Source organism: Hibiscus syriacus, unplaced genomic scaffold (assembly GCF_006381635.1).
Source record: "Hibiscus syriacus cultivar Baekdansim isolate YM2019G1 unplaced genomic scaffold, ASM638163v2 tig00014445_pilon, whole genome shotgun sequence".
Lineage (NCBI taxonomy): Eukaryota > Viridiplantae > Streptophyta > Magnoliopsida > Malvales > Malvaceae > Hibiscus > Hibiscus syriacus.
Window position 1 is genome coordinate 425,761 of NW_024062327.1, and position 15,551 is coordinate 441,311.

The window sequence follows — 15,551 nt, forward strand, 5'->3', positions numbered from 1 at the left end:
AGAAGCCACAGGAGATGAAGAATGTGTTGTCAAATGTTTTATGAACTAGTGATTATGGTGTTGAACCAATGTTGTTATCATATGGTTTTCCTTTATTGATATAAGATGAAGTCTGTCTTCTTCAACCCCAAGATTAGAAATGAGATATGATGAAGATTTCTTTCCACAGAAGGAGAGCTGAAATTTTAACAACAAGAAACTAGTGGAGCCAACTAAGGTTGAACGACAGGTTGTTGTTAAGCATCTGGACATGATATGGTCCAAGTTGCCTTATTCGAGATCTGATTATATGTGGAGACATGAAAAAAATTTGGAATAAATCTACCTTGTAATGTGCTTCAAGAGTTAAATTAGAACAAACTCTACTCTCCTAATTAATCCCTGCTGAGTCAGGCATATCTACCTCTATACTCTTCAAAGATGATAGATTCTCTCTTCAAAGATTATAGATTCTCTTTTTAAAGATGATAGATTCTCTTTTCAAAGATGAAAGCTTTATGGGATTTATACACAAGTCCAAGCAAATAAAGTTGGTTTTATCCAAGATAAAATGGGGCATCAGGGTCATAATTTTGACTACAGCAAGAGTTCCACAAATGAAACATTTCTTCTAAGACTTTAATGCAAAAGAAGAAGACACAAATATACAAGATTAATCAGATGGTTCTTCAACTTTATGACATAGGTTGCTACACTGATATCCGAAGGTAACCCTGGCAATAAATGATGAAGTGAAGAAAGACTGAGTTCACCACTTTGAAATAAAATGAAGATTGCATAAACATTCATGCATTCATAAGAACATCATTTACACAATAGACAATGCATTACATTGATACATCTGAATGCATTCAAACATAAAGTTTTATAGATCTTCGTATGAAAAAGAAGATTCATGATGAACAATACCTTACAAGAAGAAGGTAGAATTCAAAACTTCAAATGCGGGAATCACACAAACATCTGAAGAATAGATGGACTCAATCTACAAAAGAAGTATTATTTTGGGGCATGTTACCGAATCAACAAATTATTTCAATGAGAAAAACGCTTTCCAAAGTTTCTCATTTAATCTTTTCTAAAAATGAAATTGTTGAAAAGTAAGAAAACGATTTTCATAGTTTTTATTTAGTAAACTATTTCCAACATCTGTAAGCCCTTCAGTGCATGATGTTTTCAAAAAACCTTCAGGTCATCTGTAAGTCCTTCAGTGCATGTCATCTGTAAGTCCTTCAGTGCATGATGTTTTAAAAAAACCTTCGGGTTATCTGTAAGTCCTTCAGTGTTTGATGTTTTCAAAAACCTTCGGGTCATCTATAAGTCCTTCAGTGCATGATGTTTTCAAAAAAACCTTCGGGTCATCTGTAAGTCCTTCAATGCATGATGTTTTCAAAAACCTTAGGGTCATCTGTAAGTCCTTCAGTGCATGATGTTTTCAAAAACCTTAGGGTCATCTGTAAGTCCTTCAGTGCATGATGTTTTCAAAAAAACCTTCGGGTCATCTGTAAGTCCTTCAGTGCATGATGTTTTAAAAAATCCTTTGGGTCATTTGTAAGTCCTTCAGTGCATGATGTTTTCAAAAAACCTTCGGGTCATCTGTAAGTCCTTCAGTGCATGATGTTTTCAAAAACCTTCGGGTCATCTGTAAGTCCTTCAGTGCTTGATGTTTTCAAAGCCTTCAGGTAATCTGTAAGTCCTTCAGTGCATGATGTTTTCAAAAACCTTCGGGTCATCTGTAAGTCCTTCAGTGCATGATGTTTTCAAAACCTTCGGGTCATCTGTAAGCCCTTCAGTGCATGATGTTTTCAACATTTCCATCCTGCTCAAAAGAAGCCAAATGAAAAAATTATTGTCTTTTCCGTCTTTGCTCTATTCTTGTTAACACAAGGATGAGCAAAGAGGGGCAGCTGTAGACATCAATTTTTCCATTTTAAATTTATTATTATTATTAAAATTATTATTATTATTATTATTATTATTATTATTATTATTATTATTAATATTAATATTATTTATTATTTATTAAATATTACAAAGCCCAAAACTGAGGCCCATATACAAATCCCGGAACCCAAATCACAACCCATTTACAATATCCAGGCCAAACCCGAATGGCCCAACAGATGACCCCAAACCCTTTTAGGGTTTGTAACATTTTAGCTAGGGTTTTCTAACCCTAGCCCCGCGCGCCGCCGCCTCAAGTTTCCAGAAGATCCCAGCTGCCGCCTCCAGAAGCTTCCAGCCTCCCCACGTCCTGCTGCCGACGCTACCACTGCCACGATGCTTCGCCAAAGACTCCAGAAATAGCCCCACATTGAAGCTATATGGTGAGTCACCACATAGCCATGGTGACTCACCGAAGCTTCCACTCTTTAACCAGTCCGAGAGGAGCATCGTGGTGGCTATAAAAGCCACCGTTACCTGCAAAATAAAAGAACAGAGAGCAGAAAACTCGGAAGAGGACAACAAGAACAGCGAGCAAAAACAGAGATGGAGCAACCAAGAGCAAACCCACAACACAGCAACCAGAAAAAAAAGAGAGAAGAGAGGAAAGAAACTTACTCTGTCATCAGAGAGCCCCAACCGTCGCCGGAAACAACCAAAACCCGAAGGTATTTTCATAGATTTGCTCCGATCAGGAGCTTTTTAAGAAAAACGATCACCGGAACCGTCATTAGGACGGTCCGATCTACGTTTTGGTATAAAATAAAATTTCCCGACCACCGGATGCGGTGGCCGGCAGTGAGGACGGCAGAGGCAAACGGCTGCTGGCCGATAACCGGCTTTCCTCCGGTGAGGGAAGCTAGAGAGAGGCCAGTGAGAACTCTGGTTCTCTCATTTGAGAGAGATTGGAGGGAAAGAAGAGAATGAGGAAAATGGCCCGAAGGGTCGGTTTTTGGGTTTAAAAACCTCTCCTCGAATGACGTCGTTTTGGGGGAGGGGCATGTCTGTAATTTCACCACTGGACAAACCCCTTCCGCGGCCCTTCAGGTTTTGTAAACAATTCATTTTAGTCACTGAAATTGACTTTTATGCCTTTTAATTCGTTATTTAAATTTTGTGTTTATTATAATTTAGTCACTACAATAAACTTCCATATATTTTAATTTAGTCTCATAATTTTATTTTATATTATTTTAGTCCTTTCCAGTATAATTACATACTTTAGGGTAAATAACCGATTTAGTCCCTTATTATTTAATTAATATTTTATTTTAATCTTTTATAATTATATAGTTTAAATTACATTGTTAATATTTATGTTTTATATATTTCGAATTGGAGCTCTTAATTTTAATAATTGATATTTTAATCATTGATTAATAATTATATAGGTTAAATTATTATTATTAATTATATTTCAAGTTATGTTCATTAATTTAGATAATTTATATTTTAATACTATAGGATTTTTTTCCATTTATTTATTTGCAATATTATTTTATTATTACTTTTAATATATATGTAAATTATTATTTTCATTATTATATTTATTATATATATATATATATATATTTTGGTTTAAATAATAATATTTATTTATTTTTAATATCAAAGAAAAGGGCAGTCTTAAAGCAACTAGATGTCCTATTCTGATATGTTAAAAATAAATAAATATCTTACTTATAAAAACCAGAAAACACATATTGTTAAAAAAATTATTATTTTTAATATTTAAATATTAAGAAAGGTCAGTCTTAAAGCAACTGGATGTCCATTTTCTGATATTTTTAAATAAATATTTTACTTTTATCAATTATATATATTAATCTATTTTTTTAGATAAATATTTTATTAATATTTATTTATATTTTTTTATATCAAAGAAAAGAGCTGTCTTAAGGCACCTAGAAGTCATTTTCTTATATTTCTAAATAAATAAATATTTTTATAAATATATATAAATTAATATATTTTCTTAAAAATTATAGTAAAAAATTTTGAAACAACAGAATTATAAATTAAATATATTTGAATTCTTAAAATTCTATTATTACATACAATGTATAATTAAAAAGTACCAATTTTGGGCGTTGTAGGGGTGCTAATCATTCCTTAAACGTAACTGACCACGAATCCCTTTTTATTATTAAAAAGAACGAATTTTTGGTTATAAACGCAGATCAGTTCATCTTTTAACTGATGTTTTCTTAAAAACTCTTTTAAAAGATAAATTTTAGGTATTCGACCTACCTGACTCAAAAGGCCGATAGCGACTCCCAAATTATTTTAAAAACCATTTATTCTCATCACTTTTCTCGCCAAAATAAAAATTTCGTACCCGGACGGTTACGACACAGCTTGCAGGGACTCCACAGACCGCATATCATCACAAATTGAGTACCAACATTTCCCAGTACTATTGTGGGTAATTTCAAACCTCTATAAGCTGTCTTTGACCATTTCAACAGAGAAACCACTTTTGACTTTTGATAAGAGGATTTGGGAAGAGTTCAGTGCAATCATATCTTCGAAAATCTTGCTTTCATTTAGAACCAATTCTCCCAATTGGTTAATTGGCAAGATAGGATAGTTGGGCGAAGAGGAGCCATTAAGATTAAGGGGCCAAATGGTCCCATTACGGCTATCGGGTAAATTATATAGCCCATTAGGACACCCAAACTTTTAATTTGAGATCTACGAAAATTGCAACAATGCTCATGTAACTCGTCACGTCGGTGTGATGAGTTTTATGGAATATAATTTTTTTAATGGTCCGTGTAAGATGGGTCCCATAACCTAATTAAAAAATAAATTTCAAGAGGGACTCATCACACTGGCGTGACGAGTTCCAACGGCTATAATTTTCAATTTATTTTAATAATTTCAATGGAAATTTAACTGACTCAAAACTAAAGGAGTAGTATCGGTACCATTACTCAGAGTATCAGTATTACTAATCTAAGTAGTATCGATATCATATATGGTATCGGTACCATTCTAGCATCATGTTTTAACAGTATCGGTACTGCATCAGCAGTATCGATACTGCATCAACAGTATCGATACTATTACTCTAAGTAGTATCGATATTATATATGGAATCGATACCATTTTAGCATTCTGTTTTGATAATATCGGTACTGCCTAAGAAGTATCAGTACTACAACTCTAAGTATTATCGATATCATATATGATATCGGTACCAATTTAGCATTCTGTTTTGACAGTATCGATACCATAACTCAGAGTATCGATACTACTACTCTAACTAGTATCAATATCATATATGATATCGGTACCATTTTAGCATTTCGTTTTGACAGTATCGGTACTTCATCAACAGTATCGGTATTACTTCATTATTTTGGGTTTCAATATCGATATATGTATCGATACTTCTTTAACAGTATCGATACTATTATAGTAGTATCGGTACAACTATATTTAAAAACCATTTTTTACTCGATTAAAGTTCGAAACCCTTAGTAAAAATTATTTCAAAAACTTTTCAAGTATATGACTCAAATTTTCAACATAAATAATATCCAAAATATAGTGGGCTTGGTCATAAACATAATAAAAGTTAACATGGTAATTAAGAAATGTGAAATATGATAGGTTCAACGTATGATATTTGAAACGTCAACAAAAGAACAACCCGTGACTAGCAATTGCATTATCAAGCATCTGATGGTGAATCGAGATCCGAATGAGGTGCACGGAAAGATGCAACATCTTGAGAAAGAGTATCAAGCCTATAATTGACGGCATCGAATCGAGCATGGGTGTCGCGTTGCAGCTCGATCAGTTGAGTCCCCAAGGCAGTAAAATGGGACTTCATGGATGCAAACCTCAGATCCAATGTCTCCATCATCGATTGAAAATAGGGAGGCATCGCACTACTATAGCTAGATGGCTCATCATGGACACGATTTACAAGATCATCTACATCTTGTAAAACATCATCAATATGAGGAGAAGCCGGAGCTGGAGCTGCATGTGAAGAACTAGCATCGGATGTCTTTTTAGTTGATCGTTCCCAATTTGTACTAACTTGAGTCCATCCCGACTTGCAGAGAGACGTACAATCAATTTGGGTACCTAAAGGGATGGCAACATCGAGGTTGACTCTAAGATAGGCTTTGATGAATAAATTACTGAGAAGACAACCAAACACCAAAGACTCGACTCTCTTAGAGAGAATATGGTTTACGGTGTCCACTAGCTCACCGAAAATGATTTGAGCAAGATTAATTCTTTAATTATTTTGAAAATAGTGTAACCACTAAATATCGATACTTCGAAAAGAGGAGTATTTTCCTCCGGATGGTCAAAACCACCAAGAGATAATTAAGAGAAGAAAACGCTCGTGAAACTCAAGTATAGTATACTAGCACTATTTCCTACTTCTAAGGAAGAAGGGACAAAATCCCACTCATTATCTATCCCGATGTTTTCAAGACCAAAGGCACGAGCAATAGATTCAGAATCAATTGTAATGTATTCTCCCAAGAGATAGGAACAAATACTTTCAGTTTGAGTACGAGATTCATTTTGAATGCAAACCGCATTAGAATAGAAAATGCAGACAAGTTGGTGAAAGACAACGGGTTTTACTTTGAACGTGTTGTCAAATTTCCAATCTTGGAGAAGAGGTAGGTATTTGAAGTTCATCTCTTGTATTGCCTTATGAGAAGGAAGACGCTCACCCCTAATAGTGTAAGACTCAAAATGATTTAGGTATCGTGAATATAGATTTTGATGATTTGGTCCATTAAAATAAGAGTTTACGATTGTCATTTCAATTGGATTAGGAGGAGGATTTGACAGAGGGTTAGGAGGTGGATTAGAACGAGAGGATGATGATCTAGGACGTTTGTGAGACATTTTAACGAAAATCGGAATAAAGTTTATACCTGCAAGGATAAACAATACATATGTATGCAATCAATTAATCCCAAAACTCAATATGAGTCCACAATTCAAGGTATTCTATAACTAAAATATTATTAATAATAATAATATAATGGGCTAAAAAATAATGTGTTTTAAAAAAAATTATAAAAACTTTTATTAAAAACAAAAGTATATATATATAAACAAACGAAATATTATTATTTTAATTAAAAATTTTGAAATTAGAAGATTTTGTTGAAAAGTGTAGATCCTAGTGTAAAAATGCAAAATAAGTAAAGCTCATTCACTAATTTAAGCAAAAACTAACTAAAACTAGCCCTAGATTCGAAAAGAAAAAAAAATAGGGTTTTAAAAAAATTACCTTGAAAATTAGGATTGAGATGAAATTTAATGATGAATGCACTAATCTGATGATGCTAGCAGGTTCAAGAGTTGAAAAACAATGCAAATTCGACTTCAAAATGATGGAATGAGATAATATTGAGAGAGGTTTTTGAGAGAGGGTTTAGTGGTTGATTGTTGTTTTTAGAGTTTGGGGAAATAATTGTGATATCTTAGGGTTTTATAGGTTGAACTCGACGGGTTGTATCGGTACTTCAAAGAGAGTATCGATACTTCAAAGAAAAATCTGACTGGTATTGATACCTAGTATTGATACCCTATCGAGGCTGTAGTAATAGTATCGGCATTGGATGAACAATATCGATACTAAACAAGAATAATAACGATACTAAGCAAGAACAATATCGATACTAAATGAATAATATCGATATTGAGTGCCAAAATTCTAGAACCCCAAATTATCCGATTTATCCGATAACAAGATCCCTCCAATATGTATGCTTTATACTTATTATCCATACCATATAAACACTTAAAGTATATGCAAATGATTAAAGGTCAATAAATGAATTTGCTTTAAACATACCGCGAATACTCAATTCAATATTCAAATTCATCCAATTACAAGTTAAATAACGTCGAGTATTCACCCCTGCTATAGATCACTGTCGTCAAAACATAATAGTACTAGAAGAGATACCTCTCCCCTGTACCATCATTTAAAGATTTTAAGAGTTTGTTTCTAAATTATTTAAAAGAAGTTTATAAAACGTTGTTAGTTGAATAATTAATAGAATGTTTAATTATCAATATATTTTTTTTTCAAAACTGTGTTCGATTTTATGGGATAGTTCAATTGACTATCCAACGGAAAATAATTTATAATTTTTTTTTTTGAAATTTATGATGATCGACAATGAAACAACTTAAGCAGGTAGTAGTGTAGTACTCGCCAAGATAGTAGTACAAATTTAAAAAAAGTTGGATATTGTAATGGGTGAATACTCAACTATCTTAACTCATCCCCAGTCTTGCGTTAAAATCCATTTGTTTCTGTTATAGTTGTCGTACTAGTCTTTCAAGCATTTATGCAAAACTACGATTTATAATCGGACATGAACAAAAAGACAATGTCCAAGACAAAATTACATTCTCCTAGGCAACTTTCAGGAATAAATTAAATAATTAAAGCTATTACCCTAGCTGCCCTTTTATTCATCACCATCATACCATTTTAAATTCCAAACCCCCCGCCACCAAAAAATAAAAAAGACATAAATAGAACATTAAATTTTATTAAATTCATAACACGCTATATATCAGGTATCATATAGCATTCCGAAAACGCGATAACAGTCGTGATATTGTGGTCGCGCCACCGTCCAAAATCGGTTTTCATAGTTTTTACGGTGGGTCACGGATTCACACTAATCTCAGTCGATTGTGCCCACAATTTAACGGGAAACGAACGATTGTGCCGATAACGAGACGCAACAACCGTTATCCAACCGTGATTCCAAAACAAAAACATTGGTGGTGTAGTTTTTTTCCCAGACAATGAGGGGGGAGGAGGAAGGGGGAGGCAAAAGGCGGGGAGGAGGCAGAAAGCCAAAACCATTTTTGTTTTAGACAATTATGGGGAGGAGCCAGAACTAGAAAGGTGGGGAGGGGTGGGGAGGGGAGGGTGATTTATTATTATTATTTTAATTACTTTAAAAATATAATTTTAAAGGATATGTTAATTTGAGAATCTTTCTACTTTTAGAATTTAGAATTTAATCCTTATTTTAAAATGTAAACTTTAATTTTTATTTAATTTAGTATTAATTTCAGTAATCTAAATTTATGCCATTTAAATTTTATAATTTATTTTAATTATATTTAATTTAGTCATTTTAGAGTAACTTGTACGACATTTAAAAAAAATTTACGACTGTGAAACTTGCAATAACATCTGTTATGTCAACAACCGTGATAAATGCGACGTGACCGAAAACGTGACCGTAAACGCTATTTAAAACCCTGCTATATATATAATAAGAGTAGATGAACAAGAGCTCCTAATTTTGGTTATCAGCTAGTTCAAATCCACGTGATCAAGCTCTAAAGATTGAAATCTCTTTTGTTTATTTAATTAATTATGTTTTCCTCACACCTTAATTTTCTCACTCACTCTTACAGTTCAGACATTTATGATCTAGCTAGCTACTACATAGTACACTCCAACATTATTAAAACCTAAGAGAACAACAATATATATAACAATAGCTGGTGGAGAGAATTTTCAGCCGTGAACAAGTCCATACGATAAGGCCATCAGCAGGATCGCGGCTTCTTTCTCGTCCTGAGGAAAAACTCGATGAAAAGCTGAATTCTTGCTCAAGATTATCCTTAAATCCTCGAAACACAGTTTGTTTCTGCTTTGGGATTGAGGATTAAGTTTGCACTTTTTATCCTTGAAATGTGGAACACAATCGTCGCTTGATCTCTTTGCCTTATGTTGAACCTTACTCTTCATACATGCCGTTGTCGTTGTCTCAGCAGCAACAGCAGTGCTGCCAGTTGTCGCTGCTGCAGCAGCAGCAGCCATGTCTCTTCTCGCTTTTCTTTGTCTAATTCCACAGGCGTTGCAAAGCGACTGCAGCAGAAAGGTCAAATTCAAAAAAGGTCAATTAATTATCTTAAACAACAGGTATAGTACTTGACTTTATACTCTTTAAGCTCACTTTTAGGGCAAGGGTTTTGTGAGAGAGAGAGAGAGAGAGAGAGAGGAAATTTAGTACCTTGGGGCCTCCAGGTCCACTCCTCCAAAGAGGAGTCTTGGTTGTGTTACAATCAGCACAAACCCTAATTGTGCTGCTGCTGCTGCTGCTGTTATATGAGTTGCCGCTGTGATCCGTACACGATGATGACTGCTGCTGCTTGTGTTGATCTTTGGATTTCAGCTCAGAATTATTCGATATATCGACATGATCCGAGTTCATCATCTTCCTTAAGATCCTCACCTTCGAAGGCATCCAGTTCGCAGAACAAAAATTCTCATTACTTTGATGAGTTCCAACCTTTTCTTCTTCTTCTTTCCATATTGATAACTTGAGCTCACAATCAGTCTTCAATGGTCCATCTTCCGGAACATATACTTTTTCCTGAAGCAACAAAAAAAATGCAAGTGATCCATAATTATTTACCCTAAAAAAGCTAAAGGAACTCAAAGGAAACAAAATAGAAAAAAGTTAAAACCCTAAGTTTATCAAAGATGGATAACATGAAAAGGTGAAAGTAGTGATGAATATGTACCTCTTCTAGATCACGGAACTGCTGCTGAACATTATATACGTCTACGTTGAGGTCAATAGGAAAAGGATAAAGAGTTGAATAGCAATTACTAGAAGACATGGGGAAATATCAGCTAAGGAAGATGGAGCAACCAAGTGATGCGCTTGGCGTGCGTCGTCGTCCAGTAAAGGTGGAGAGATGTACGTATGTTTATTGAGATTAGGGAGGGGATGAATGATTGAGAGGAAAAGGCAAAAGAGGGCCTACGCCATGGCATCGAGTGGCAAAATCCCTTATAAAGGACGATCGAAAAGGGCAAATAAGAGGTTCACGTGACTTTACATAAATGAATGATAGCCAAATACAAAAAGTTAAAAAGAGAACAAAGCATAATGTGAAGTCTTGATCTTGGATACTATGCTACTGTGCTGCTCCACCCTATTCAAGAAATGAAAAAGAAACCCTATCTGCAGATTTTACCCCCACTTTAAATAATTCCAAAAACCTCGAGATAGACTTCATTTCATTGTAGCCACACAAATTAATTAATCAAGCAATGAAATTAACTCTGGTCTCCACATATTTCTTATTTTTTATTAATTAGGAGTAATACTTAATTTTAATAAATTACCAATGAATTATACTAATAATGAGAGAATTTATCTTTAACTCATTGGAGACGACATGATTAATAGAAATAATCATAAAATTTTAAATATTACTAATATTAAGAAGAACAATAAAGACATATGCATAATTTTTTTATTAACATCACAAAACACGTGATGAAACTATCAAAAAAGGAGATTAATCATTCATATATAATGGTGAATAGTATCAAACTAAGACTTGCCTTTTTTTTAGTCTTGCTGGTGTCCCCTGTTGAGGATCCTCTACCATAATCTACGGCTTTCCATATATAATCATTGACCCTCAATTATAGGAGCTTATTTAGCTTATTCTTTATATTTATTTTGTAATCATATCTTTATTGTAATTAAGTTATACACTATGTAATTGAATTTATATATGCAATTTCTCACCACTAACAAATGTGGTGGTTTCACATAATATTCTCATGGTATAAAGAGTCTAATTGGATTAGCATCCCACGATCCTCAATGGCTGATTCCTCTTCCGATTCTTCTCCCACCCTCCTTCCCTTCAACACCATGATCCACATGGTTACCATCAAGCTTTCCTCATCAAACTATCTTCTATTGAAGAGCCAACTCCTTCCCCTCCTTGAAAGCCAAGGTTTATTGGGTCAAGTCGATGGCACCCTTATGCCAAAGCAACCGACCAAAGCCTCCTTAGTCTTCTCCTCTCCTCCCTTATCGAGGAAGCAATGGCTGAAGCCATTGGCCTCTCTACATCCCGTGAGGTCTGGACTGCCCTCGAAAATACCTTCAGCCACTGCTCCAAAGCCCGTGAACTTCGTCTCAAAGATGACCTCCAATTGATGAAACACGACACTCGTTCTGTTACTGCCTATGCCCGTGCTTTCAAAACTTTGTGTGATCAACTACATGCAATCGGTCGTCCGGTTGATGGAACCGATAAAGTCCATTGGTTCTTGCGTGGTCTCGGTCCCGATTTCTCTAGCTTCTCCACTGCCCAGATGGCACAAACCCCCTCCCCTATTTTTTGATCTTGTGTCTAAAGCAGAGAGTTTTGAAAATTTTCAAAAATCTCTAGAGACTCTGGCGTCCTCAACTGCTGTGTTTACTACTACCCGAAACACTTTTCATCATGGAGGTGGTTCTCGCCCATGCCATGGCCGTGGAAATGACCAGCGCAACAACTCCAATCACGGACAGAGTCGAACCAACGCCACCCATGGTCGCCGTCCACCACGCTGCCAGATTTGCCGGAAGGAATGACACTTTGCTGATCGGTGTAGGAACGGTATGATTGGCCTGAATCCACGGCACACCTTGCAGTGGATTTTACCTCTTCCTGCTATTTATTCGAAAGTGAGGCTTTTGATTGGTTTTTGGATATAGGGGCTTCGGCCCACATGACTCCAACCCACTCCACTTTGGATCAGTCTTCCACCTACACGGGTAAGGATTCTGTAATTGTAGGGAATGGTGCGTCCCTACCCATTACCCACACCTGTAAAATTTCCCCTCTCCCGGATATTCAATTGTTGGATGTTTTGGTTGTTCCCCATCTCCCTAAAAATCTTTTGTCCATTAGTAAATTAACTAATGATTTTCCCTTATCCGTTACTTTTACTAATGATTTTTTTACTGTTCAGAATTGCCAAACGGGAAAGGTGGTGGCAACCGGTAAACGTGATGGCGGCTTATATGTGCTAGAGCGCGGAAATTCCACTTTTATTTCTGTCCTTAAAAATAAATCTCTTCATGCTTCGTATGATTTATGGCATGCTTGTTTGGGTCATGTGAATCATTCTGTTATTTCTTTATTGGATAAAAAAGGACAGTTTTATCTTACCTCTTTATTGCCATCTCCTAAATTATGCGATACATGCCAGCTTGCAAAAAGTCATCGTTTGCCTTATTCTCGTAATGAAAATAGGTCGTCCAATGTGTTAGATCTTATTCACTGCGACATATGGGGTCCTTCACCAGTAAAATACAATTTGGGTTTTGTTTACTATGTTTTATTTATCGATGATTATTTTCGCTTCACTTGGCTTTATCCATTGAAATTTAAATCAAACTTCTATGCTACTTTTATTCAATTTCAAAAATTTGTGGAAAATCAATATTCTGCTCGTATCAAAATTTTTCAAAGTGATGGTGGTGCAGAATTTACTAGTAACTGCTTTAAAACACACCTTCGTATGGCATTCATCATCAACTATCTTGTCCATATACTCCCGCTCAAAACGGTCGCGCTGAACGGAAACATCGTCATGTGACTGAAGCTTAGCGAGTACGAAGACAAATATATATATATATATATATTGTAGTTTTTGCTTAATAAATACTAGTAAAAAGAATAGAAACAAGGCAGATAATGATCCATGATTCAGTTAGGTATTGTAAAAAGCATTATGTATATCTCAGACTCAGATGCACACAGGTAAAGTATATCTCTCTAATTAGGGAATTGTGGTTTTTTTGGCTAAATATTAGGTATGTTTAAGGAGAATTGGAGGACGGTGCATCTATACATATATATAATGCGAGAAGAGAAGGGCTAGAGTTTTCCATGGGAAAGATAAAAATATCTCCATTCTTAACTACCTTAGTGTTGCCAAAAAACATTGAATGCTTAAAGCAGGCAAGAGACAAATGCAGCACCCCACAGCTTTACCATCATTCTATGTATAATATACATAAATCTTGCACATATTCTTTTACTATAGTGAATCATGTTTCATCTTTGCATTTTTTACTCTTTTTAGGAAAAATGAGAAAACTCTGAATTTGAACACTATGGGGAACGGAGGAGGAGGATATGAAAAAACAATTAAAAAAGGCTGAGCCAGGAAAGGAACAACACAAAAGAAAAAGATGGTTCTACCCGTGGCTATCGTTAATACGGATGCCATCTCAAAACACGATTTTGATCTTTTCAGTGGTTTTGAGAGTCAACGAATTCTTCGAATTATTCTAAGCAGATCACATGATTTCAGTATTAACCATCTTGTTCAGCTGGTAAATTGACACGTCTGTATTAACCATCTTGTTCAGCTGGTAAATTGACACGACTTCATTCATCATGACAAGATTACTGACGTAATTAACCATATGAGTTAACAACTTAAAGTAGGGTTTCATTTCAATTTATTGATTTCTTTAAGCTTATAGCCTGTTTTATTAAACTGGAATAGCGATAAAAAAATAGGGCCAACAAAACCATAAGTTCAGTTAAACCTTCGGGATACTTGATTTATTAGTTTGCAAAATTAATATTACCGCGTCCAGTTACTTATAAAACCACAGATTTATAGCTTCAAAGATCAAACTATATTATATAATTATTATCTTTTATTAAATTAGTTATATTTGCAATGAAATTTACGAATTCGAATTTAATTTAATTTAAGATCCTTTCAAATAATATTATTTGAATTTTAGAACGAAACACAATAATATTTAATTATTTCCTATCGAGAAAAAACAACATCTCATGCCTTAAAGCAGTCTATTCTTACTTCAATCGAAATAAGGAAATATTACAATTACATTTGCAAATTCATTATTAATTCGAATGTATGAATGATGATAAAATAAAGTAAAACAAATTAAATTAAAAATTACCAATCCTTTTAGAAAGAAGAAGGATGTTAGATTATTTAAAGACGTCAAGATCAGACCATTTATAAGTTCTAACGATATTTTCTCAACTAATTTAAATAGACGAACATTTCTTTTTCTCTCTTTCCCAAATTTTAAGTCTAATCAATTTTTAAGGTCTCACTTAATGAGATACACTTTCATTTTAAAATTACCGGAAGTGACTTTCTTATACGTTAAGACAATCACTTCACAATGACCTTAAAATGAAAGGATATTACCCTTAGTCTATTTATTTGAATGAATCGAGTGATTCTTATGGGAGTATCATGCATGTCAATTTTGAAAAGATAAGTAATACCTAATTCTATATGTAGGAACAAATATACTTATATAAAAACATAGAAAAGAGAATTAAATAACATGATATTTTATCTATATTAAATTAAATAAAATTTAAAGGCATGCATAACCTAACTTAACAATATTCAAGACCACATAAATTTTACAACATGCCACATCATACTCAACACATAAAAGTATAACCAAGATGAATCACATATACATATGTCATGGCACACGTGAAACCTACTAAATAAACACAAAATACATTTACCCTAAATATATGCGTTTACATGTATGTCACCATAAAAAAGGAAAGAAAATGTGACATATGGCATAATAAAGACCAATACAAATATATATATATATATATATATATATATATATATATATAATGTGACATATGGAATAATAAAAACCAATACAAATATATATATATATATATATAACACATTAGGCTTAAGCAATTGAATAAATAACACACACAACAAGCCTCGTCAACAACATAGGAAA

The 15,551-nt window shown here is 34.1% G+C and overlaps 1 protein-coding gene across 1 annotated transcript; it reads right to left on the reverse strand.

Annotated features, from left to right (window-relative positions):
- Positions 1 to 9,315: 9,315 nt before the first annotated feature.
- LOC120207325 (GATA transcription factor 21-like) lies at positions 9,316 to 10,614 on the reverse strand. Its single transcript, XM_039206805.1, has 3 exons — positions 10,501 to 10,614; positions 9,987 to 10,349; positions 9,316 to 9,841 (listed from the first exon to the last, which is right to left on the reverse strand). The coding sequence occupies exons 1-3, from the start codon at positions 10,597 to 10,599 to the stop codon at positions 9,488 to 9,490; spliced, it is 816 nt and encodes a 271-aa protein (XP_039062736.1). The 5' UTR covers positions 10,600 to 10,614; the 3' UTR covers positions 9,316 to 9,487.
- Positions 10,615 to 15,551: the final 4,937 nt, after the last annotated feature.